At 33.9% G+C, this 26603-nt stretch overlaps 1 protein-coding gene across 7 annotated transcripts in view; it reads right to left on the reverse strand.

The window, feature by feature from the left end:
- The window catches only part of LOC128214032 (NPC1-like intracellular cholesterol transporter 1), a 60713-nt gene that overhangs the window by 23034 nt on the left and 11076 nt on the right, over positions 1-26603 (reverse strand). For 6 of the 7 annotated variants that reach the window (XM_052920248.1, XM_052920249.1, XM_052920251.1 and 3 more), the window contains exons 3-13: positions 24582-24767; positions 22958-22978; positions 12709-12955; positions 12232-12305; positions 11603-11722; positions 6514-6637; positions 5041-5138; positions 4652-4772; positions 3003-3126; positions 2170-2342; positions 998-1246 (exon numbers count right to left, since the gene is read on the reverse strand). In XM_052920248.1, the coding sequence (XP_052776208.1) occupies positions 998-1246; positions 2170-2342; positions 3003-3126; positions 4652-4772; positions 5041-5138; positions 6514-6637; positions 11603-11722; positions 12232-12305; positions 12709-12955; positions 22958-22978; positions 24582-24754 (1524 nt within the window). In that variant the 5' untranslated portion in view covers positions 24755-24767. The remainder of the gene's footprint in view (positions 1-997; positions 1247-2169; positions 2343-3002; positions 3127-4651; positions 4773-5040; positions 5139-6513; positions 6638-11602; positions 11723-12231; positions 12306-12708; positions 12956-22957; positions 22979-24581; positions 24768-26603) is intronic. The other variant, XM_052920253.1, reaches the window with a different exon arrangement.

The following is a 26603-nucleotide window of genomic DNA, read 5'->3' on the forward strand; positions in this document are numbered from 1 at the left end:
TTAAAAAGTTATCAAACAAAACAATAAAAATTGCAATAGTTTCTATGTTTACAAAGGGCCATTAATCTGACAATGGTAGAAAAAGTTTGTTACATGACTTGTCACAACATAGTGTGTTTTTCCTGTAAGGAAGTTCAGAAAGTATGAATTGGATATCTTGAACAGTTGATAAGTTATTAACAATAGTTATAAAAGAAATGCGGTGGGATGGACAGATGAATGAACCAACAGGGTGATTATAAGTATCTTCCATGGCCGAGAGTGTAAGATAGGTTCATTCCGACCCGAGCGTAGGGTATTTTGCGGAAACAAGGTTTACAGAGTTTCCACAAAACACCCTGCGCGAGGGTTGGGATGAACCTATCTTACACGAGCGGCTATGGTAGATGCTTTTTCTCCCACCTCAGTTAAACAAAATTAAGTAAAAATGAATATTTTGCTGGAACTATTTTGTACTTGTGCGCAGTAATTCAGATTATGTTAATAGTCAAATTGGACTTTAATTAGTTCTAAGGAGAGTGAAGCATTGTTTCTTGAAAGGTGCGTGCAAACTGTTTTATGGTGACATTTGAAGCAAGAAATAATTTATAAGTGTTCTAAATATTGCCACAAGACAAGGTTTCCATGCTGCTACGGACGATGTCCAGTCTTCAACAAGGGAGGTAATTACAATGTGGTGACTATTAAAAAAGGAGTTCCATACGGGCATTTTATCTTCGCCCGTGGGCAAGATAAGAATATCTAGCATGGTAAAATTATTGGATCTACTTATCTGAGGTGGGAGAAAACTATAGGGCTCCTGCAATGTTTTGTGTGCACTAAATAAAACATGAAAGTTTATTTTCGCAGTTGAGAAAAAAGTATGTTTAAGCATTTGAATGGGGTCAATTCCATCCCCACATTGGTCAGAAAATAAGATGCAGGATATTACAATACCTCAACTTTGTTTCTTTGAATCCAAAACAAGCTTAAAATTGCATAATTTGAATATACTTACTTTACATGGTAATTTCATTAAAGTCGGTCCATAGATCTTCTTTATAAAAGATCCTATAATATCGCGCTTGCTACAAGAGTTTGGCACATAGTTTTTATGCTTATAACAAAATATCACAGAGTTTCGATTATCACTAATCCTTCGCTCGTCCAGAGTCAATATGGCAACGAAGAATGTCGAGACGAGGAAATATAATCCCAGAATTCCGAAGGCTGCGTACGCACAGAAAGCGCTTAAAGCTGGGATGACCTGAAATAGAAGAACTGTATGTAAATCTTATATGTATCCTAACTTATGTCAATATGCAGAGCATGTATAACATGAGTGTTTATTTAATATAGAATATCAGTGTTCTAATTAAGAACCAGCTCCCTGCCAAAATTGACGATTCAAATGGCAATTGGAAAAGTAAGAGAATCTCAAGTAGATTAAGAAACAGCTGGGCTGTTACTTCACTATTTGAGTCGGTTCAACCGAAAGTTTGTGATAACCCTAAATATATAAAACAAGTTTTCTAAATTGATAAAAACGATTCTTGGTGAGATTCTATCAATTTTCATAAATGAGTTCAACAAATTTAGTTCTGAATGGCCATGATTTTGATATTCTTTTTATATCATACATACTTCTTTGACTATTCACAGAGCTTAATATAAAACACTGCTATATATAGCAAAATCACATTTTCAACACTATTCAAGTTTTTATACTAGTTATATACGTATAATATAACATGTAAAATGACATTTTTCATGCTGGCAACATCATGCTGAAACAATTTAGAGCAAGAGGAATGCCTGATGACCCCAAATTAATTTTCAGTATCATTTGAAAGGGTTTAATGTGTAAAGGAAGGATATGTTAAAATAGGTGAACATTAAACGGATACAAACATTATTAACAGGCTGATCTGACTTTGAAATATTGAAAAATCATTAATTTCAATTCCGATTTCAGTAAAAAAATAAAGATCAAAATAACAAACTGACATAATTCTATCTGTAATATTTTCAGTAACTTATTTAACATATTACTGATCAGTATTTTAAATGATAACAAAATTACATGGAGTCATTCGGCATCAAAATATGAATTTATTGCCGATGGCTGGATGGAACGAAAAGCTTATATGTACATCGGATACATTAAGAGCCTTCAATAGGAAGCCTTACCGTGGAACTCCCAATCGCAAACGCAACAATATCCGTGACTGATGTCACCGTTATCGACACACCCGCGTGTTTCAAGGTCAAGGCCATCTTTTTGTCAATTGGCAGCTTCTGTTCTTGAGGACTGAGATTCTGCCATGCTCCAACGATCACAAACATGTCATCCACACCAATACCTGTTGAGTAAAATAAGATAAAATGAAATTTATAAACACAATTATGCAAGGCTGATTCTTTTCTTTATCAACAACCCAGCTTATCTACATACATGTGAAATGTCATTGGAAACATGTATTAAGTTTCAAGTAAATATCTTCAAGAGTTTTAGAGTTACGACTTAAGCAAAACTATTTCATGATGATGACTAGAACACCACCAAGTGTCTGACAATACCTTGGTGTTTTTTTGTTTTTTTATAAAAGATGACCTTTAAAAGGAACTTTTATTATGCTCAACATTAATCTCATCTTAAAATGAATCAAAAAGCATTCTACTAAATAAGTCTGATTTGTTTTAGCATTGCAAAAAATCAAAGAGAAACCATTCATATTCATGTTGACATTAATTTTATCTAGTTGTTTCCCTTGGTTATTAACTCCCTGGAACACATGAACAGTTATAAAATGACCTCCCTTTAATTGCCTGGAGAACGCATAGAACAAAAACAATATCTACATTTTCTCTCTCAGTTCTTAAGAACTTTGATTATGTTCATATTTCAAAGTCAATTTTAAAAATTAATTAACTTCAAAAACTTCTAATTCAAATTCTAATTCAAATTGACACTGATTAATTATTTAGATTTCATTTTTATTCTTTCTTATCTGCCCACATACCCAAAAGCAGGAAAGGCATCATATTGTGTATGGGCCCATAGAGGAACCCAAAGCCCATGGCGAGCCCGTAGCTGAACAGGATGGAGAGCCCAATGGTGAATATACCGGTCAGGGACACATATAACTGGAAAAAACAATATTGATAAAACACATTTGTGCAAATAATGCTTATAACAATTATTTATAAAATTGTTTGTAAAACAAATAATTTTCAAATGCAAAATATTTGTGTCCCAATATTCAACAAGAGTGCCACGGAGTGAATGCAAATGCTTGACTGTTCTTTTCCTGTTTAAAAAGGGGCATAACTCAAAAACTATTAAGCCAGAGTTATGGCCCTTATATTGCATGCATGTACTGACTCTGGCAACATGTGTACCAAGTTTCATTGTTATATCTTGACCACCAAGGCTATCACAGTACCAAAGAATTCTTCTTTGATAACAGGCGAGCAAATAATTGCACCACAGGCGGTTTTTAACACTCATCTGGTTATCTTTGCATCGTGTTTTGCCCCTGAAATATGTGTACCTGGTTCAGTGAAAGTGGTTTGAAGGTTCAGATTAAAACTAGAAATGTGTCCATAGGACACGGATGCCCCCACTTCGATTTTTTGTCACAGAAAATAAGCCATAATGATTATTCAGGATAATCTGCACAAGGGCAAATCCTTTTCAAAAATTAGATTGGATAAGATATTTTTTAAGTATTGTTGGGAAATAAAGGGCCCTAACTCCTAAATGATTAAAGCGATTTCCATGGCTATCGAACTTGATCAAGGTATTATGGTCACAAACATGTGTTAAAAGTTTGGTGAGGATTGGACAAACAGTTTTCAAGAATTAGATCGGAAACAATCTTCGGGACGTATTTTTCAAGTCTTTTTTTGCAAATAAAGGGCCGTAACTCCTAAATGACAAAAGCGATTTCCATGGCTATCGAACTTGATCAAGATATTATGGTCACAATCATGTATGTAAAGTTTGGTGAGGATTGGACACATACTTTTCAAGAATTAGATTGGAAACATATATTTTTGAAGTATTTTTGGCAAAAAAGGGCCGTAACTCCTAAATGACTAAAGCGATTTCCATGACTATCGAACTTGATCAAGATATTATGGTCACAAACATGTGTTTAAAGTTTGGTGAGGATTGGACAAACGGTTTTCAAGAATTAGATCGGAAACAATCTTCGGGACGTACGTACGTACAGACAGACAGACGTACGTACGGACAAGGGCAACCCTATATGCCGCCACTTTGTGGGGGCATAAAAATGCTTTCACTGACAACACCGAAGAAAAAGCAATAACTTTTCATCAAATGAGAAAAAAATATGCAGCCAGATTGGAGTTTGAGTCTTGAACCTCCTGCTGAAAAGGTGAGTGCTCTTACAATTGAACTGCTGCACAGGTTTTCAGTACAATGACATATGCCCCTGCCATTGTTTCCGAAATTCCAGGATAGAGAACAAAGAAAATAAACATGATCTCAAGAAAAACACAGATAGGATATGGAGTACTTATACATTCACAGGCACTGGTTGGGGGCCATATGTCACCGGATTTCAAGGTCAAGTCTTGCTGCACATTTTTCTCACAAGGGGACATATCAGTCTTTTAAGATAAAGAATAACAATCCAAGTACCTTGTTTTCCACCATATTGAATCTTCCAAGGACTAGAATAATAAACACATAGACGATCATGAACCCAGCGGTCAACAGAGATGTGTCTGCCTTCACTGCTCCGTAACCCTCATCATCAAACCTACAATTTAATGTCATGTTGCCATATTATTACCCAGTATATTCTCATTTTGTTATGGTTGCAGAACAATAGTAATGAACACACAGATTATTATACATCCTGCTGTTTATAAAGAAGTGTTGGCCTTCGATGCTTTGTTCTATAATTTTATTTAAGTTCTTAATAGCCCGATACAATGTGCCCTTTTACCCTGTCCCTTTCCTGCAGCACCCTGCCCTTTTTAAAACCTAGCTAAAACCCTTGGACCAATTGACGCCAAAACACTTACGTCCTTGTTGCATAGATATATGACTGGGCAAAATATGGTCGGCCAGCATTCACCATGTCTATCATCTGTTTTTCCCAGTCAAGGGCAGCTGTTTCAAACTGAAAATAAAAGTTTAAAATATGTAGAAATACATAAAATTATACATGTCATGAGTCAGTATGAAAGGGATCTATGAAAAACTGTTGTAGATAAATCAGGCACACTTCAGAATCAATAAGTAAATTTGGTCAAATGCCGTGATTCAAGGGCAAAAAGTCCAGAGTGAATTGTGCGATCAGGCTGGTTATAATACATGCCCAAGACATTGTGTTCTTCAACATTGTAACCATATTTTGTAAGTATTGCACAAGAAATGTATAAATTATAGAGAAGACAGGGAAGTGTGAACCTGCAGAAGTGAACAGACACTGAGGCTGCTGCCAGACACTATGATCCATACATGTCTGCCATGAGCGAAGTGTGCACAATTATATACATGCCACATAAAACATAAACAAATTGTTCACAATTATAAGCAGGCCAAATAAAACAAGAGCAAAGTGTTAAAAATTATATGCAGGCCACATAAAACATGAGCAAATTGTTCACAATTATAAGCAGGCCACATAAAACATGAGCACAGTGTGCACAATTATATGCAGGCCACATAAAACATGAGCAAATCGTTCACAATTATAAGCAGGCCACATAAATCATGAGCACAGTGTTCACAATTATAAGCAGGCCACATAAAACATGAGCACAGTGTTCACAATTATAAGCAGGCCACATAAATCATGAGCAAAGTGTTCACAATTATAAGCAGGCCACATAAAACATGGGCACAGTGCTCACAATTATAAGCAGGCCACATAAATCATGAGCAAAGTATTCACAATTATAAGCAGGCCACATAAATCATGAGCACAGTGTTCACAATTATATACATGCCACATAAAACATGAGCACAGTGCTCACAATTATAAGCAGGCCACATAAAACATGAGCACAGTGTGCACAATTATATACATGCCACATAAAACATGAACAAAGTGTTCACAATTATAAGCAGGCCACATAAAACATGAGCACAGTGTTCACAATTATAAGCAGTCCACATAAATTATGAGCAAAGTGTTCACAATTATAAGCAGGCCACATAAAACATGAGCAAAGTGCTCACAATTATATGCAGGCCACATAAAACATGAGCAAAGTATTCACAATCCAATGCAGGCCACTTAAAACATGAGCAAAGTGCTCATATTTCTACACTGGCATAATAAAACATGAGGAAAGTGTTCACAATTCCACTCAGACCACATTAAACATAAGCAAAGTGTTCATAATTTTGTGCAAGCCTGTAAATCATAAGCAAAGTGTTCACAATTCAACACAGGCCACATAAAACATGAGCAAAATGGTCTAAATTCTATTATCTGGAGGACCATATATCAAGATCAGAAATTCACAACTACAGGCACCAAATAATACCTCAGGATTTTTATGTAGAACCCAGAGCATGGTTGCTGATTCTGCCCCTAAAATCTTTCCGCGGTTATCTCGACGTATACCTCCTAGCATGTATTCCAGGCTGAATTCTGTACCGTACGTTGGGCTAAAATGTACAAGTAGTAAACATTTCATAATTCATGACCAAAAATGTAAAAATACAATTCTTAATCAAAATATATAACATATGACTATTTACTAGGATTTGATTTTTGTTTCATACATATTTTGCAATATTTCCCAAATCTTGCACATCACGAATTTCCAGCCCCAAACTGTGACCAATCAGTGCCTGTCATTACCTTAGATAGGATGATGAAAAATGAAGAATTTTTAATACAATTAGCTAGTGTCAAAACAGTAACTCATAAACCTGTGTCTAACAAGTGTATTGCTGGTGTAAAGTTAAATAAATTAAACCCAATTTTGGCTGGTTTTGACTATTAGACAATAAAGTAAGGCAGGGTCTTTTTTCAACACATTTACATTTTCTGTATTATTAACTTATCTATTCCCCTTGGTTCCTCACCAAAATTAATATAAGATTCTGCGGCTTGCTTTCAAATTCACATTTATATTACAATCTTATGAACATATTTAAAATTCGCACTATTTTAAACCGCATTACTTCATACACCCCATTTTGTGACATCTGCACATTAATTCTTTTTACTTGTCATGTTAAAAGTAGATCTGACGATACCCGACTTCCATTTGTGGTACTTATTCTGTAGACCACAGAAAAAAAAACAGAACTGGGGCTTCAACCCAAATTAGATCGTGTGTTATTTATATTTATGTAAAAAAAGCCTACCTACGACCATACAAAAAATCTCACATAATTTTTTCAACTTTATAAAAGTTCACCTAAACTTGGACTGCTTTTTTGCACTTAAGTTTGAACAAGATCTCTCCAAATTTCAATTGAATAGCATAACAGGCTAAACAAAATATGTCTCAGGTTTCATGCAAAATAAATAGGGTAGGTAGGACGGAAATTCTTTGTATTTTTTTATTAGGCAAATTGTTTCTCAATGTTATTTTGTTACCAAAAACTATACATTATAGGCTTAAGAACACATATACAATCCATCTTAGCATCAATGGTATTAAAAAGTCAAAAACACTTCATTTTGTAAGAAAAAATAAAATAATCAAACAAATGATAAAAGAAAACATTTCTTAATGCAAAAAAGATCTAGGGTAAGGGGAAAATATGGTAGGTCCTGAAACCTAAAACAAACGTTTTATTGTCTAAGCCTCAACTAAATTTCAAACCTTAACTTCATACCTTACAGATTAAATATAGATAACCTAAATATCAGTAATTTGCAGAACAAGAATATAGCCTTATTCAAATTACAATTAGTATTCAAATTTTTGTAAATTTACCTTCCTGGCCCCGTAATTTGTTATATTTATTGCCTGTTTAAAAGGTAACTTAAGATATATCTATGCCAAATGCTTTTACAAGTACATAAAGTTGAACAGATTATTGTTCCACTGACATATGAATAAACCGATATGTTTAGACACATCATACAGAGTGCACGTAAGTCATGCATGTGGGTCTTGAAAACCATTATCTACTTTTGTTCTTAAACAAAACAGGGTAACCTTGAAGTAACCTGACCCATTGACCCATCTAAGCTTTTCTTTACCCAACATTTTAAAGGGGAACAATATAGGTCGATGCAAAAAATCTTTTTTAATTTAATAAATGGCCACAGTAAAAAAAGCGCCAACAAATCATTAACATTTTTCAACTAAATTGTGTTAAATATAATAATGTTATTAAATTAAAAAACAACATTTCTTTTCATCAGCCTATATTGTGCATATAAATAGATAAATATAATCAAGGTCCATGTAATAAAACTTTTTGCGCTTAAGTCATAAGGAGTTGTTTTTCAAATTTCCAAACACATGACATTTTGGACAATCGTAACTAAAACATATGTTTACGAAAGAACATTCAAGTTATTTATTTTATGATTTCCTTTTCACAAATTTATATTTACACCTCAACTTTCATTCCTGAAATGAACTGCCTTTCGGCAATTGCGTTCATCAATCGATGAACGCAACATCTTCGGATATGTTCGGATCATAATTCATTGCATAACAATATACATGAAAGCTATTGATCTTGTTATTGGTTGTATTGTGTCTGCAGGTCCCATAAAATATAGATCGACATTTTTAAAAGTGTTAGGCCAGAGTTTTTTTTATTTTTCGTTTTACGGGAGCGCCGTACCTAAATATTGCAAATCCCAAATAAGAAAAAGATTCAAATTCCTAACTTTATTTTTATTTTTTCCGCCGCCCGTTTCTTAGATCTCCGATAGAAAATAAAAATTGTTATTTAACCTAATGCTAATTTCACAACAACAAAAAAATATGGCGCACAATTTTCAAGATGGCAAAAGCCGGCGCTTTTGCTTATGATGTCAACTGAAATATGTTTCATTGTTTTGTAATATCACATGCATATTATATGCAATGATGAAAATAAAACTTGAAACCTGCCTATTATCATCATCTAAGCGCTTGTAAGGAAAATGGCTGCCTTTTATGAAATTTTAAAGTGGATTGAGTTTGAAGACTAATAATGTCCTTTATTGTAAACTTTACAATGTAATTGCCTACTGAACTAAAAGAAATATAAGCTTTCACCTGGTTTTATACAAAGGTCAGATAACCCCAGTGCACTTCCAAAATTAATGATGATGCATAAGGATCCAATGCTAAAATATGCCTAGACACTCAAACAAAATTTTAATATCTTGATTCTTCCCAAGAAAAGAAAATAAGTACAAATTTTAAAACAACTACTTAGACCATTCACCTGTGCAGACAATGGACAATTCAGGGTTATTGAAGAGTAACTGAAATACCACATAGTTTACAATGAATTTATTTTTCACAGTTTTTTCATATTTTTCCATTAAAAAAGATTACTAGGTATATCTACCTAGTAAAAATCAATTCCTTATGCGTGATTGGCTAGTCGAGGTAAGCCTTGGTAGCACAGCGGATAGAATGCTGGATTGCAATTTTGGCGATACCAGTACGAAACCCGGTCTCCGACACAATTTACTCTTTTTTTTTTTTTACAATTATGATATCAAAGAGTAGAACACTTTATTAAATGATTATCCTGAGATTTGGTGCCAATATTGTGTATAGTCCTTTTAATGTTACAGTAACATCTTTGCTTGACTTGTAAAAATTGTTTTTGCATCATACTGTGATATCTGGTAACAGAATTTTTGCCATGACTGTAACATGTTTACAACTGTACCAAAAGACTAGACTGTACTTGTACTATTCACAGAAATACTACCCAACATCTTAACACATACACCATGGGCAAATTCAATGAAAATCTGATGCAAAACCAAAGTACATCACCTCATTGTGTAATTTTGTCCACTTTAGCTATACGTGTTGTAATTTTACATAATACTATACTAAAAGGAAATAAGACCATTTCATGAATGGCTACATAAGTGCTAATTAGTTTGAGGAATTTACACAGACAAGATTTTCTTTCACGAGGTCTTGACACATCTTGCTTACTTTATTGTCAGAGCGGCTTCACCCTGATCAATATTTCAACAGGATCACTTTCCATTACTTTCCACAAATCAATCCATGCATCTGTTTTTCTACCTCCAAATGCATACATTGTACATGTACTCATTATTTGCTTTACAGTACTTTAATATACTGAAACTTTCAAGGCCTGTAATTTCTTGTTGTTGGAGTCTGTTGTCAAAATATATGCTTTTTTCACATGTAGGTACATTAAAGAGATAGAAGAAACAGTTTCAGCCAAAACTATGTCCTTATTTTTCTTCCCCGCTCGATTAAAGGCCAAGAAAGGCTAGCTTTATTTAAGACAAAAATGGACAAATTGAAAGACGAAAAGCATGTATGCTATTTTTCCAAAAGGGTACCAGGGGATTGTGCTCAGAAAAAAGGGGATTTTGACCTATAAACCATGTGATTTTTCTCACTCGTCACTTTAATTGCTCCGGTGCAGGCATTTTTTTTATGTTCTCTTTTGTAAAAGCTTTTTAGTGAAACTAGAATTTCTATTTAACTGAAAAGCACTGTCACATATGATTATATATATCTAATTGTGAATATAACTTGTAGGAAAATGTTTTATAGAACAAAGATGTGTAGTATCTGGTCTTTTTCTCAATCATACACAAGCAAAAAAATAATGATATGATATGATTATATAAGATATCATTGCCATGATAAAGTGACATTTTTTAGCAATTAAGAAAAAAATCTGCCTTTAATCAGATGTGTGAAGTCAATTAAAGTTTAGAGATATAATTCTGCTAACTTAAGGTGAAGGGGCATTTCATTTCATCCCCCCCCCCTCCTTAAAAAAAACATAATTAAAAAAACAGTGTAAATAATTTTATTATTTTCTGAAACAGAAAGCGAACATACCACATTCTTCAATTTAATTATATTAAAGTAAGTCTTAACAAAAAGTATATTATAAACAAAATTATTGAAATGCAACAGTGACCTTTGAATGACCTAATGTATTAATACACGTTAAAGTAAAGTGCTTGCTAAAGTGCATTATACAGTTGACTAGAGGCATATCATAATTCAATAGAAAGTTTTATACTTGGATAAAAAAATGCTTAAGTCTAAATATTTTTAAAGTGCACCAAAACATATTAGAGTTTTTACCTCAGTACAATAGACTGTCATTACGGTGCATGCATTTGCAGAAAGAATTGTGATTCCTGGGGAGTTTTTTATGGCCCAAGAGTGAATATGAACAATTGAATTTCACCACAAATATGTTGGAAATGAACCTTATCGCTCCCATACTCAACTCTCCCCAAAAATATGGAGTTAGAGGTTGTAATTTCTTTAGAATTTATGAAAAGGTCAGAGAAAAAAAATGTCAGAGAAAAAAAATAAAGAAATGGAGCTAACTCTAAAATCTTGCAAATTAAAATCTTCTCAGGATTGGCCGTAGATAAACTATTACTTTATAATATTTTTTAAATATACATTTCAAGAAACCAACCTGTATGCTATCTTCTGGTTCACCGTTTGGAGAATATCATCGAGGGTTAGACTTCGAATGATTGTGCCGTTATACTGCCACAATTCTAGGAGGCTTTTGACATGGCACATGTGACCAATCCTAAAAAATGTTCAATAACCCATAAAAATTATACTAAATAGGTTATGATTCGAAAAGTAAAATATGTTAATGGTCAAAGGAATCTTTAAGGAAGACATATTTTAACAAGAGCATAGCCGAGTGAAAGTCAACACACTTCTGTTGTTTCTTTTAAAAACAGAAACCTCTAATGGCATACAATAATCAAAGAAATTTTATATCATTTTCATTCAGGTTAAACTTTTGAAATTAGTGAAAACTGTACATCATATATATAGCATTTCAGTTCTATTTTTTTAGGCATAATTATTTATCATGTTTTTCTTTTGGGGCTGACACCAAATAATGATAAGGAGACTATAATTTGATATTTTCACTGTTTCAAACAGTGAAATATCACTTTTATTTCACTGATAAATCTCTATAAACCACCAGAAAGCATATATATATATAAGGTTTGTAATAATAGTCTGTTTTCATTAAATTTAAAAGCAAAGGACATCTTGGGGATATTTGTTTCAAAAACGTACTTGACACACATGTAGTCCAGGTTTTTATTATCGACAGTAAAGGTCATCCGAGACTGCAGATACATATCATACATCTGAAATACAATAAAAATATTATAATTATGTAATAAGAACTAAAGGTCATACATTAAACTGGTTGATAAAATTTTGGTTCATAAAAATACCTGCTAGTAAATTATTTTTTTTATTATAATAGGCTGATTTGAATTTCAGTTAAATTGTATGAGAGAGTGTAGCCCCCTTTCTGGTAATTTCAGAGGCCTGTTAACATGTTTAAATGTTTCATTTATTCATCGGAATCGTAAAATAGACGCCATTTTGGTATGATATACATTTGGTGACCCAAAATGGAACAAAATTGGGTCACTGTGTGACCAGTCCTGTACCAATGTCGTTGCATCATTTATGTATGGAGGCGTGATATATATGTATTTATTAAGAGAGAGATTATTTCACTCATGATAAACCAGAACTTACAGAATTAATTGTTGTAGGCGAGAAGATATTATAAGCCGTGACAATAACGGAGGTGAATCGATATTGCTGGGGAAAGTTTTCATCGACCCAGGCCTTTTCTGGAAGAACGCGTGACTGCTTTGGGACCCAGAGCTTCGCATCATCAGTCGTCTGTTCAAACCGCATCAGACCGATTCCGCAAAGGCCGCAGAGGGAAAGACTTAACAGAATTGTGAGAAATGGATGCCGCGCAACGTACAGGCCTACCCTGAAATAATAAAAGAAATTAACTAAATAATAAAAGAAATTAATTAAGAAATAATAATAATTACCTATTCTAAAAGTTTTGCAAACATCAAATATGTAGCAATCCAACAATCTAACTGGAAATGCCAGATCACATGATGCACATCATTCTTAACATAGGTCATTGAGCAAAATTCATTGTTTCCTATTTTCTTATAACAGTGACCTTGACCCAACCAATCTCAAATGGACTTAACGTGAGTAAACTAATAACCTAGTTGCATTACTATACATCAGTCCATACTCATCTCAAGAGAAAACTGTTTTTTATTCTTTTGCATATCAGTGACCTTGACCTTTACCCCTTCATTTTCAAATGCATTCCACAGCAGCTTACTACTGGGGTATATACCAAGTTTCATCACTCGGCATTATTCCATGTACAATGACACTGACCTTGACCACCACCAACCTTAAATGCAATACCAAGGTACATATCCACATGACCTTGCAATATACCAAGTTACAATAATCATGCAGAAATCACAAGTTAACCACTTGCCCAGGCGCCAATCCACCCATCCATCCAAAGACAAACCCCATCCTTAAAACAGGGTCTTCGGTGAAGTAAAGTTATACCAAAACACCCAGCAATTATTCACATTTATCTATTATTTCAAGTCAGTAGATTGTAATTAATCTAGCATAGTTCGGTTAATTTCATTGAAAAAGGATTTAAAGGTTAATTTCAATAGAAAAACCAAAATATGATTCATTGAATGTGGGACCAATATTATCAACACTTGAATTAATGTAAATATATGTACTTGCTGTTTCAACTCAATGTTTCAGTTAAAAGTTCAACTAATCAACACCTCAATTTTATAATACCAGCGCGCAATGCAGTATTTTAGAGTGTGTAATGCAGTATTTATGAGCTTATTCTGTCAGGGGCGTAGCTAGCCCTCTACTCATGTGGATTCATAATTGTGCTACGGGAGTTCAGGGAAAATTTTTGTAAACCATTGTGCGATCTGATGCATTCTTGGTGTTTTGAGATGCTTTATTTAGTACTGGAAAATGGACAGTATTAGGATCATGGAGTCAAGTACGCATACTATAACTTACGCTGTTTTTATATATGTCAGAATCATGTGGATTCAGCCGCGTACTCAGGTAAAGGCAGCTACGCGCCTGTCTGTTAATGCATCATTAGTCAACAATGCAACTTGATGAGGCTCATTGTTTCATTAATAGCACCATGGGCCATTTGACTAGTAAAATCTAGTTTACAATGCAAGCAAATTTGATTTAGAGACTGAGCTTTAAAAAATAAGCAGACTGCATTATTCAGTTATTTTATACTCAACAGCTCATTCAGTCACTCAGTCAGTAGGTAGACTGCGAATCCCGTTACCTTGTAGAATGGAATCTCATCAAAACTGCAAGCTTTTGTTAATACCATATACATACACAAATCTGCCTCCAATCATTTAATACCTTTTCAATACAGTAAATAAACTGCAGAACTAATTAGTGACTAGCAGAAATGGGGCTTAAAGTGCATATGACATAAGAAAACAATACAATGAGTGGGGCAACCACCTATACCACTAGACCACTCTCACCCTGGTTGGGATTGAACCTACAACCACTTGGGTGAGAGGCGAACACCTATACCACTAGACCACTCTCACCCTGGTGGGGATCAAACCCAGGACCTCTTGGGTGAGAGGCAGACACCTTTACCACTGGACCAACCACACCCTGGCAGCAACCTATACCACTGGACCACTCTCACCCTGGTGGGGATCAAACCACCAACCGCTTGGGTGAGACTCAGGTGGACACCTATATCACTAGACCACTCTCACCCTAGTGGGGATCAAACCACCAACCACTTGGGTGAGAGGTGGACACCTATATCACTAGACCACTCTCACCCTGGTGGGGATCAAACCACCAACCGCTTGGGTGAGAGGTGGACACCTATATCACTAGACCACTCTCACCCTGGTGGGGATCAAACCCAACAATCACTTCGTAAGTCTTTGTTGCTATCAATAGATTATAAAAGGCTATAATTTATATTTTCATATTTTACCATGTTATTGCAGAAGTATTTTGCACAAATTAAGCATTAAGTCTACTAAAACATATTTTACCTCTTTAATTAAATTTGGTAAACCAAGCTTCAAATGAAACAGACGACAGTTTTACAAATCCGTCCACGTTCAATTATCTGGACTTAGCCTAGGTTCAAATGAGTAAGATGCACTTATATCATTTAGTGCATTTTAGGTCAATTAATGTTTTCGAACATTGAAAGCTTTATACCCAGGTTAAAACAAGAGCCGCACTGCAAGATTGTTGTTGATTTTTCAGTTAATAAAGGGGAATAACTCAACTATGAACAAAGCCAGAGTTATGGGCCTTGATACATCTGGGTGTGTTATAACTTGTAACAAGTTTACTAGGATATATGTAAATATCTTGAATTGTTTTAAAGTATTATCTTAATATCTTGAATTGTTTTAAAGTATTATCTTAATATCTTGAATTGTTTTTAAAGGGGCTGTACTCTGTATGATGAAATAGCGGGAAAAAAGAACATTGTCGAAAAATGATTTTTTTTTCATTTTGGTATTTTTTTTACATTTATGATATCAGAGAGTAAAACATTTTATTAAATAATTGTCCTGAGATTCGTTACAGAAAAAAACTTTTTTTGGTTCCAATCTGGTGTACAGTCCCTTTAAGTATTATCTTATTATCTTGAATTGCTTCTTTCAAATTATGACTACGGTTTTGCACAACTATGTTTACAATACCAATCGAATGAGTGTCCTTGTTTCTTACAATACAAACAAGCTGAAAAAAGGCTACTTAGTCTGTCATTATATTTATATAAGTTATTTACAAGTCCAGAAGTTTATTTATTAATTAGTCCTAAAAAAATTGTTGTTTTTTTTTGTTTTGTTTTTTTAGTCTTTCATTTTGTTATCAAACTGATTATAAAAACATTAGGGTCGGCGCCTATTCGAAGCACGCCAGCATTAGCGAGACTGCAAATTGTGCAAAAATTGAAGGAGAGCAAAACACGGATAAAATGTACTTCATACCCTTAGAGGCCAATGAAACTTGATATTATAATTGAGAAACCATCCGAGTTGCCATTGGGCGTTGAATTACTAAATGACATTTTACAACTTCTTTACAAGATAGAATATCTGCATTAGAATCTAAAAACATGAACAAAGCAGTCCTTGAAGGTCACATGAACACATCAGTCCTTAAAGGTCACGTGAACACACCAGTCCTTAAGGTCACGAGAATTTAACAATACCTTAGTTGGTTAGAAAAAATAAAAAGGTTAAATTTCTGCCAAAAATGATTAAAAAAATCAAGATCATTCAACTCAGTTCGCCTTTAAATATATAAAATTTTCTTTTTCACAAATTCTCATTTTCAGAAGTTTAAAAGTGCAGAAACATGACATTTTATTTTTAAAAATGTACTTTTCAGAGGACCATGAAATTTAATGTAATCAGTCTGCATCAGTTACACATGACCGCAGCCTTACCCAATTGCACTTTGCGACCTCTTCATGAGATAGAATATCACACAAACTCAATAAAGATGGTGTAGATTTTAGATCATTAGTCTTTGTATGGTTACATAAAAGTCCAGGATGATCACTTTTCAATTAGACATCCTTCTTTTTCAAAACAGCATACCTGACTATAGGATGATTTTAACCTTGGGAGAGCTATTGTTATAATAGTTTTTTGGTTGAATTACAGGTTAAAATTTTAAAAATCTCTTTAACTCAGAGGCCACAATAAATAAATAAAATGTTTGACATGACCTGACTGAAAGACAAAATATCCGTAACCTAAAAGTCTATTAAAGGGACTCGCTCAGGCTTTGGCACCATTTTTTTTTTCTGGAAAAGCATAAGAAACCACAAATTATAACAATTTTAGTTTTTGATATCAAAATTTCAAAAAAAAATCACTTTTAAATATCAAAAAAAATTCTAGTTTCAGTTGAATGCACACCCAGGCCAGTATAGTCAAGGAAAAATCAGAACTGACAACAAAACCTCACGCCAACAAGGACTACACAAACATAAGGATAATAACGTTCAAGCCTTTTACTGTAACATTACCGTATTATATCATGCATAGGACGTCTTTTTTACCCCTAATTCTCATCTTAAAAATTGCCTGCGTCCTTTCTATGCTATTAGAATTTCATCTGTTTTTTTCCAAGTCCATTTCAGGTCGAAAATATCGGACCGGGGAAGAACGCAGTAATAGTAAGTATCTGTACTGCGTCACCGAAGAGAACAACTGACATAGGTAAATTCACGCAAGTTAACACACGCAGAAATATATTGAATGTTTAGTTTAAAATGATTTATTGAGAAATAAATTGAAAAAAACATGAGTGTTTACTTTTTTACAAAAGGGATGCTACTCACAAAAACTCGATGTGAGTCGGCACTTTAACTGGATTGAGTTATAACGGCAACAGAAAATCGGGAAAGGAGGTAAATATCAATTAATCGTTGTTCATGATTTTAATGTTTCGATATTTTACAAAACATTTTGTTGTATCTTACTGTTTTAAAAAAATAATAAAGGAATGTGCACAACGCAAAGTAGCATATATTGTCACTATCAAATCTTTTCAAATGTGCGAAGGTGTGAAAAACACCCGCTGTGTGTCATTACAAAAACATCAATAGAACAAACTATTGAGATGGTAATACTTTATAAAATTCTTATAGACTCGCCTATAATACGGGCCCCCTACTTTAAGGTTTAAAATCGGGACCAAATTTCCCCGTCTTATAGTCGAGAAAATACGGTAAGTTTCAATGGATTGTACACATCGATACCAAGTTTATGTCAGTTTTTGACAATTTTCTTTTTTTTTGCTTGTTCATCATACAGAGTACAGCCCCTTTAAAACTCTTTAAAAGTTGGTTTATTCATTCAGCAAAAAAATCTCTATAGAACAGGAAACGTCTTTATGAATTCAAATTACCCATCTTATTTCTATCACATGAAATTCATCCTGGATGCATTTCTATTTATTTCTATAGTGTGGTTCAACTTTTTGGAGAGCTGCCAAGGTATATGTACTATTATGACCTTGTCTATTTTAATTTGACATTTGATAACTATAACTTTTCTGCACTCCTGAACATGTAAGTTTACTTAACAGTCATACTTGTCAGGAAAAATAAATATTTGGTTCAAAACTTTGGGGGAAACATGTCAGATTTTTAAGGTTTGTGTATTGCACATTACTTTCAATACTCTGCACAATGCATTCTATTCTTTGGTTATGAACATACATTGATATATTTATAAGGCCAGAGTTTTTATATCTTTAGATTTACGGGAGCGCCGTACCTAAATATTGCAAAACCCAAATAAAAATAAAATTCATTTTCGTAGTTTTATTTTTATTTTTTCCGACGAACGTTGCTCCAATGTTAAGAAGAAAATAAAATTAGTGTTCTATAACCCATATCCCAGAACCAACTGGTGTACCAATTGTCATTAATTATAGGTCTTTTTACTGCACAAACCACGTAAACCAGTCGGAAATACGCGGGGAAACAGAACAGGTACCCGTTACCATAACAACGTCCTGTCAAAAGTGAAAGTAGTTTTTGTCATACCCCTTATTTCTCGCAATTTCTGCAGCTATATAGAAATGTTTTACTACAAAAACGTTCCGATGTTTATTTTTCATTATTTAAATCAAACCGTGGAGAACTTTAAGCGTGTTTATTGTGAATTTTTTTTATATATTCAGTATGTTGTTCGCGTTTCGTGGAATGATTGCGAAACTTCCGGTCAAAATAAGGAGACAGAAATTCTTGGGTTGTTTTGTCTATTAAAAGTCGTTGGCGCACGTCGTATATTAACAAGGATGAATTGGATTACAGTGCAAAAATGTATAGCTTCTGACAAACACAAACTGCAAAATGATATCGTGTTCATCATAGTCAAAATGGATATTTTTTTCTGAATTTGACTCTGGGGAGCATTGAACACACTACTTCACGATCACATATTTGAAGAGAAAAACACAAGGTATCGTGATATTCGTAGTTGTTAATTAGTTTAATAATGAATTAGAATTTAAATCGTTAAAGAATACTGAAAATGATGTAATAATAACATAGTGTGTGTTTCCGATAAAACAGAAAAAATCTGAACATAAGATATCTGGCAGTCAGTGCAAGAAGTCAAACTTATCCGTTGCTTATTGCCAACGGGCATAGCTGGAATTAGGATATTTATCAGGACTGCTTCTAAAATCAGTTCTTAGACCTGGTTTTTTGAAACATATAACACTTGTCAAATTTATCATAATGCTCCCAAATTTTCTTTGGTGAAGTACATAAATGTAGATTTTGACTGTCTGTGTATCCGTAAGCCCTGTCAAACTTTGAAGTGAAGAGGAATTTCCATCAGGGCGTCAACTTTTTTTGGTTATTTTTTCTATATCAAAACCACATCACGGTAAATTGTCACGGTACTATTTCGTTAAAAACACATTTGACCTCCTTATTATACCGTGTCTGAAACTGTGTTCAATGTTTGATTACTTCACAATGGAAAGGATATGCTTATATTGTGGGCAAAAGGTTAGAAATGGCCATTTAAACTTCTTTATTACACTGACATGTTTCATAAAATCCATGGGTTGATAATATATGCACCTCATATGCATAGATGCATTCGAACAAATATATACAATTAATTTTAATGAGCGCTTGAACTCAACAGTGTTGAGGTCAATATTTTCAGTCATTAAAAGGATCTTATAATTATGCTTTTGAAACTTTATGGTGATCTATCACCCTTTTTTCAGCCTATGAAATAGCTGACACAAGTATGGTGTGTTTTGTCTTCATGATATAAGAAGATTTAAAAAATAAAAAAAATCGGAGAAAAATCCGTTTTATTTTTATTTATTTCCCCTTCGGGACATTTTATGCATTTTATTTTTATTTTTATTTCCTCCTCCTTACCCAACTTTTTGAAAAATCTCCCGTAAATCTAAAGATAAAAAAACTCTGGCCTAAGCTATATTCATTTATCAAATATTGTACATTCATCTTCAAAAATACATTAATTGCAATAAAACTCATTTAAGGTTTTTTTTATAATTATTATCCAACTTATCAAATAATGCAGTGGCCTAAGGCCATAATAATTTTCATCCAATTTATCATGTAAAAGCAGTGGCCTAGCTGCTATAGTAACTATCATCCAACTTCTCCTTCTCCAGTGGCAAAAACCTATCACGTAATGCAGTAGCCTAAGAGATGTAAAAATCATCATCCAACTTACCACATTATGCAGTGGTCTACAATATATGATAATATCTTATCACATAATGGCCTAGAACTTATCACAAAATGCAGTGGCCTACAACTTATCACGTAATGCAGTGGTCTAGAACAAATAACACAATGCAGTGGTTAACAACTTATCACATAATGCAGAGGCCTTTAACTTATCACATAATGCAGTGATCTAGAACTTATCACATAATGCAGTGGCTTACAACTTATCACATAATACAGTGGCCTTTAACTTATCACATAATGCAGTGGTCTAGAACGAATAACATAATGCAGTGGCTAACAACTTATCACATAATGCAGTGGCCATTAACTTATCACATAATGCAGTGGTCTAGAACTAATCACAAAATTCAGTGGCTTACAACTTATCACATAATGTGGTGACCTTTAACTTATCACATAATGCAGTTTCCTAGAACGTATCACAAAATGCATTGGCCTAGAACGAATCACAAAATGCATTGGCCTAAAACTTATCACGCATTTCAATGGATAACAACTTATCATATAATGCAGTGGCCTACAATTTATCACATAATGCAGTGGTTAACAACTTCACATAATGGAATGCAATGGCAATGACTGGGTATTAGACGCTATTTTTTCCCTCAGATTTCGATGTAAAAAAATGCCTGCGTATAATACCCAGTAACACGCTTTTGAACTTTTTTCTGAGGTCGATTTCAGGCCGAGAGTTTGTTTAGATTGTTTAGATTTATGTAGAAAGGGAAGTTACTCGCGTCATATCGATTGAGTATATACGGGTTAAAACGGCATTTGAAGATCGGGAAACGGTATATCGCAAGATGTTTATAATTTAAAAAAAATATTGTACGATTTAAATTATTAATATTATTAAATATTAATTTGAATAAAACAATAATTAAACATGCATATAAAAAAGCAAAGATGGGCACTGTCAGAATATTTTTGTCAGTTTTACGATAAGGTGTGAAAAATTCACACTGCCTTAAGACCTGTTTAACATACCAATACTACAAACTGATGCAATAATGGTCATGATTTTTCGCACTTTTCCATGTTCTTTATTCTTTTCTGTAGTGTTGAAACTTTGAGAACAAGCCCTTACATATAAAGTTTTTGCATACAGTAACTCTCCTATTCATTCTCGACAGGTTATCGTTTACGATATACTGTCAGAAAGAAATCTTAAAAATAGTCATAAAAGGTACATTTCAGTGCCATCCAGAAACAAATTGTCACACTTAGTAATTTTCAGTGCCTATCCTAACATGAAACAAATAAAAATGAAACATATTTTGCATTATCGTTGTATGGTTTTAAAGATAACCATCGCCATTTTCACAAAAAAAAATAATTTCGTCACTGTCAACAAACATGGTGGCCAAGATTGGCAGACGATTTTGACTTATTTTCTATGCGTCCTTTAACCCAAAACTTTTTTTCTCAGATTTTTCACATATTTTTTTGCCTGCATCTAATACCCCCTATCGTCTTATACCCAGTCATTTACGGTAGGTGATTAATTTCCTCAAACACTGATAAACACTTTTTTCAAAGTATTATTTTGACTGTGCTCCATCAGGCAGCAGTTTGTAAAAAGGTATGTCAAAAGGATATAAGACACACAAAAAAAATCATCACATGAACATCTAAACTAGATACTGTACAAGTTTCATCGAGATAAAATCAAAACTGAAGACTGTATCGTGTTCACAAGCAATTGTTTACAGACGCACGAACGCACGACTGCACGGACGCACGGATGCACATACAACATACACATTACCATCGCATAAGCTCTTCTGGCCTTTGGCCAGTAGAGCTAAAAAACCAGGATAGGCATCCATAATTTGTTCAATTTCACGGTGATGATGCAAAGTGGATTCTTTCTGTCCACATTTTTCATTTTCGGGCTCTATCTGGCACCGATGCGGATTCTATCCGTCGTGTTTACATTAAAAAGTGGAATGCCAAAATGTAAATCGGTAAAAATAACAACAAGCCCTGTAATTATGTTTGTGATTTTATACCTATAGAATAACTCCATCAACTATCGACAAACAAACACAAAAATGAAAGCCCCATATCTTTTTATTCATCTAAACGAATGAAAATAAAACAGCCATCATAATTCTGACAGCAAATAGCATGCAAACGAAACCTTAATATTTTCTTACTATCAGCTATTTACATCCTGATAATTACGTTTATCTTTTCAAAAAAGGTATCGAAGGAGGTATAGTTTAATTTCTTGCTTCTGTATATACTCTTTGCGATAAAAAGTGGAAATAAAGTCCTCGCTTCTCGGTTCAGCGGAGCTCTGGTTTCTATCTTTTATGAGTAGTTGTACAGAAATTTGGGCACCAGATATATTTTGACACTCGCACCAGGTTCTATCCAAGATTTGATATGCTTTTTTTTTTCAGCCGGAAAAGAAGATCAAATCAACACGTATATCATTCCCAGGCATTCTAATGACATAAACAACAAAATAAACTAATTACTTGTTACTCTTAAGATACGGGATAAGATCGTCTTGTATGAATAAATATGGAGCAAAATCCAAATTCCTTAATTCACATATGAGAGTTATAAAGTCTTGAGAATTATTTGCTTATACAATTTAAAGTAAATACTTACTTAATGCTTCTTTGCTGTTGCCTGAAAACAAATGATTATTTTTGTTTGGTTTCGATTGTTGCAACAAGACCGTTATTTTTGGAGCATAGATGCTAATTAACAAAAGTCCTGAAAAGAAACAGATTGATTAGTTTTAACTACTATCCATTTAGTCATTAATTGGCTTTATTACGTGAATCTAGAAGCTCGCGCATTCGCATGTGCACGGGCAAATATAAAGGCATGCACGAGACTTGTACAATTTATACATTGCAATACTCCCTGGGCCGTAATCTGTAAACTAAAATACTTCATCCCTATATATATTAATATACAATAACGCACTTTTATTGATTACTTTCATTTTGCATAATTTTAATTCATCTTCCCTTTTAATGACTGTTTCCTATATCAGGAAAAGGCATCATGATTATATAATTACAGTAACAATGTATATGAATATAGAACTCATGCCATATTTGCGACACAAATGAGCAGTGAGTTAAACTAATACCTTAAATACACTTCTAAGTATCAGACTAAGACTAAAGAATTGTTTCTGTGTAAAAGGCAACCTGACATACCTAGCACCCCCACTCCGGAACAAGGAGTGCCTTCGAGTATATGATAAATATATGTTTTGCAAACGTTATATTTGACCTTAGTGTCACGACCCTTCTTTTACGTTTGAGACCACTACGATAAAAACAGATTTTTCTTTTTCGGCCTACTTTAGGCCCAACCATTTATTCAGTTGAGCATACCAGAGTATACCCTTACTAAATACACACACAATCCTCTAGCATTAACTACCTACAGACTCCAAAACAATATAACATGTAACGTGCCATTAGAATCCGGTGACCACAAACGCTAGATTCCGTTGCCGTGTTAAATCGAAAGAAAGTTCTTAAAACACGATCGAACAATGAATTTAGTTTAACTTGAAGCACGATTCTAAGGATAAAACTGCTATGCGTTAATATAATATGTTAGAATAAGTGTTATTTAAAAAAAAACACACAAAAAACACCGTTTCTGCTTGTCGCCTACGTTTTTCATGTGGATTTTTTTTCATTTTTTGGGTTAATTTGACACGACATCCCTTAAATAAAAAAAGATTTACATTCACTAATAATATGGTCATTCTTTAAAATAAAGATACTTTCCTAAATCCAAAACGATAACAGTAACAATGCGAAGAAAATGCTGAGATGTACTGAACTTTGTTGCGATTTTACGGATAGAATCTGCATCGGTGCCGGATAGAACCAGCAAATGAAAAATGTGGACGGAAAGAATCCGCTTTGCATCATCACCGTGTATTTTGAACGGGATTACAAACCAAATTGACCTATATCAGGGTATTTTAAAATAAATTTTAAATATAATATGGTCAAATTTCAACATGTTAACTCAAAAAGCGCACATTTTTTAGAAAATTACGAAAAAAATCAACACTACGGCAAAACAAAGAGTAAGGTCAAGAGGAAAAATAGGGTCGGTTGGGGAAGTCAAAACAAACAAATCTTATTTACGCCTAACGACAGATCTATATCTAGCCTATGCTTCTTATTACTTGAGTACCAAATTTCATCAATACCAGTTGTTCAAATTTAGTTTCTCTCAAACATTTATGACTTACATGTAAAACATAGTCTCCAGAACTCGTATAATTCTGTTGCTGCATCGTTGAAGACACGAGGGCTCGTACTCCTGATATACCACCTCTGTCGTCTGGTACGTCTTCGTAACATGCACACCATCTGTATTCTCTTCTTCATTTACCTCCACCATTTCCGTTCGTTCACGTTCCATGTTGATAATGGGGCTGCAGAATCAAATTATACAGTAACTACACTAGTTTAAATTATCAATTGTAAGAATGTTTACCCATGGATAACCAAGTGGCATGCGCGACCCATTAATTGCCGCCTCGCTATAAACTTATCTAGAGCTATCACTGAAGGTGATTAATACCCCCAAACGCCCCCTCTCATTATGATTTATCACTGAATGAAGTTTTCTGAAATTCCATCTAGTAGTTTTCAAGTAACTGTGCGGAACTAAATTTGACAAAAAAAACACAGAAAAAGGCAATAACTCTGTAATTTGCTAAAAGAGTGCAATGATTCATGTACACTGAACTCCTTCTCATTGTGCTGTAACATTGTATAAAGTTTTATTACATTCCATCCAAGAGTTTTCAAGTTATGCTCCGGACAAGAAAAAGTAACAAAGGGCAGTAACTCTGTAATTGGCTGAAATAGAAATGCAGTTCCTGTACACTGCACTTCCTCTCATTATGATCTATCACTGTATGAAATTTTATCAAATTCCATCCAATAGTTTTCAAGTTATGCTCCGGACAAGAAAAAGTAACAAAGGGCAGTAACTCTGTAATTGGCTGAAATAGAATTGCAGTTCCTGTAAACTGCACTTCCTCTCATTATGATCTATCACTGTATGAAATTTTATCAAATTCCATCCAATAGTTTTCAAGTTATGCTCCTGACAAGAAAAAGTAACAAAGGGCAGTAACTCTGTAATTGGCTGAAATAGAATTGCAGTTCCTGTACACAGCACTTCCTCTCATTATGATCTATCACTGTGTGAAGTTTTATTAAATTCCATCCAAGAGTTTTCAAGTTATGCTCCGGACAAGAAAAAGTAACAAAGGGCAGTAACTCTGTAATAAGCTGAAATAGAATTGCAGTTCCTGTACACTGCACTCCCTCTCATTATGATCTATCACTGTATGAAGTTTTATTAAATTCCATGAAATAGTTTTCAAGTTATGCTTCGGACAAGAAAAAAATAACAAAGTGCAGAAAAAAATAAAAAAGGGCAGTAACTCTGTAATTAGCTGAAATAGAGTTATGGTTCTTGTGCACTGCACTTCCTCTCATTGTGCTTTACCATTGTATGAAGTTCCAATCAATTCCATCCAGTACTTTTTAAGTTAAACTCCGGACAAAAACAGAAACAAAGGGCAATAACTCAGTAATAGGCAAGAATAGAGTTATGGTTATTATACATTGCACTTCCTCTCTTTATGCTCTACCATTATATGAAGTTTAATCCAATTCCATCCAGTAGTTTTTAAGTTATGCTCTGGACAAGGTAAATTGCAACGAACCGACCGACAAACCGACGGACTGACCACAGGGTGACTCCAATATACCCCCTTCAAACTTTGTTTGTCGGGGGTATAATAAATTTGGATCATGTCTGATGCAATAGATGTCGTCTTAAATAATATGAATACACGAAAGGCCGTCATAAACCAATTTAGGCAGAAGGCACATAAGGGCGAGCTGATACAGCAGCATTGAATATTTCAAGGCTTCACGTGGTCGACAACGCCAGTAAACTTGGAATTGGAAATATATGCAAAAACTGTGAAAGATACATGTGTTATAAGTGATACTATGCATCAGTAAGTATGATTCAATGCGTTGTACACAACGATATCAGTTTTATGTGAGTTTTTGACTATTTTCTATTTTACTTGCAATGGTCTCATCTGGTGGCTAGTCCCTTTAAAAGGGTCGGACATCAAAATCAATTCACTGCATAAGAAATATACAGAAAGTCATTGTTTCTGGGATATTCATTATTGAAGCTCTACTGTGAACAAAATCAAATAAAAGTGACGGTAAATGCT

The sequence above is a fragment of the Mya arenaria genome, chromosome 13 (genome assembly GCF_026914265.1).
Source record: "Mya arenaria isolate MELC-2E11 chromosome 13, ASM2691426v1".
Lineage (NCBI taxonomy): Eukaryota > Metazoa > Mollusca > Bivalvia > Myida > Myidae > Mya > Mya arenaria.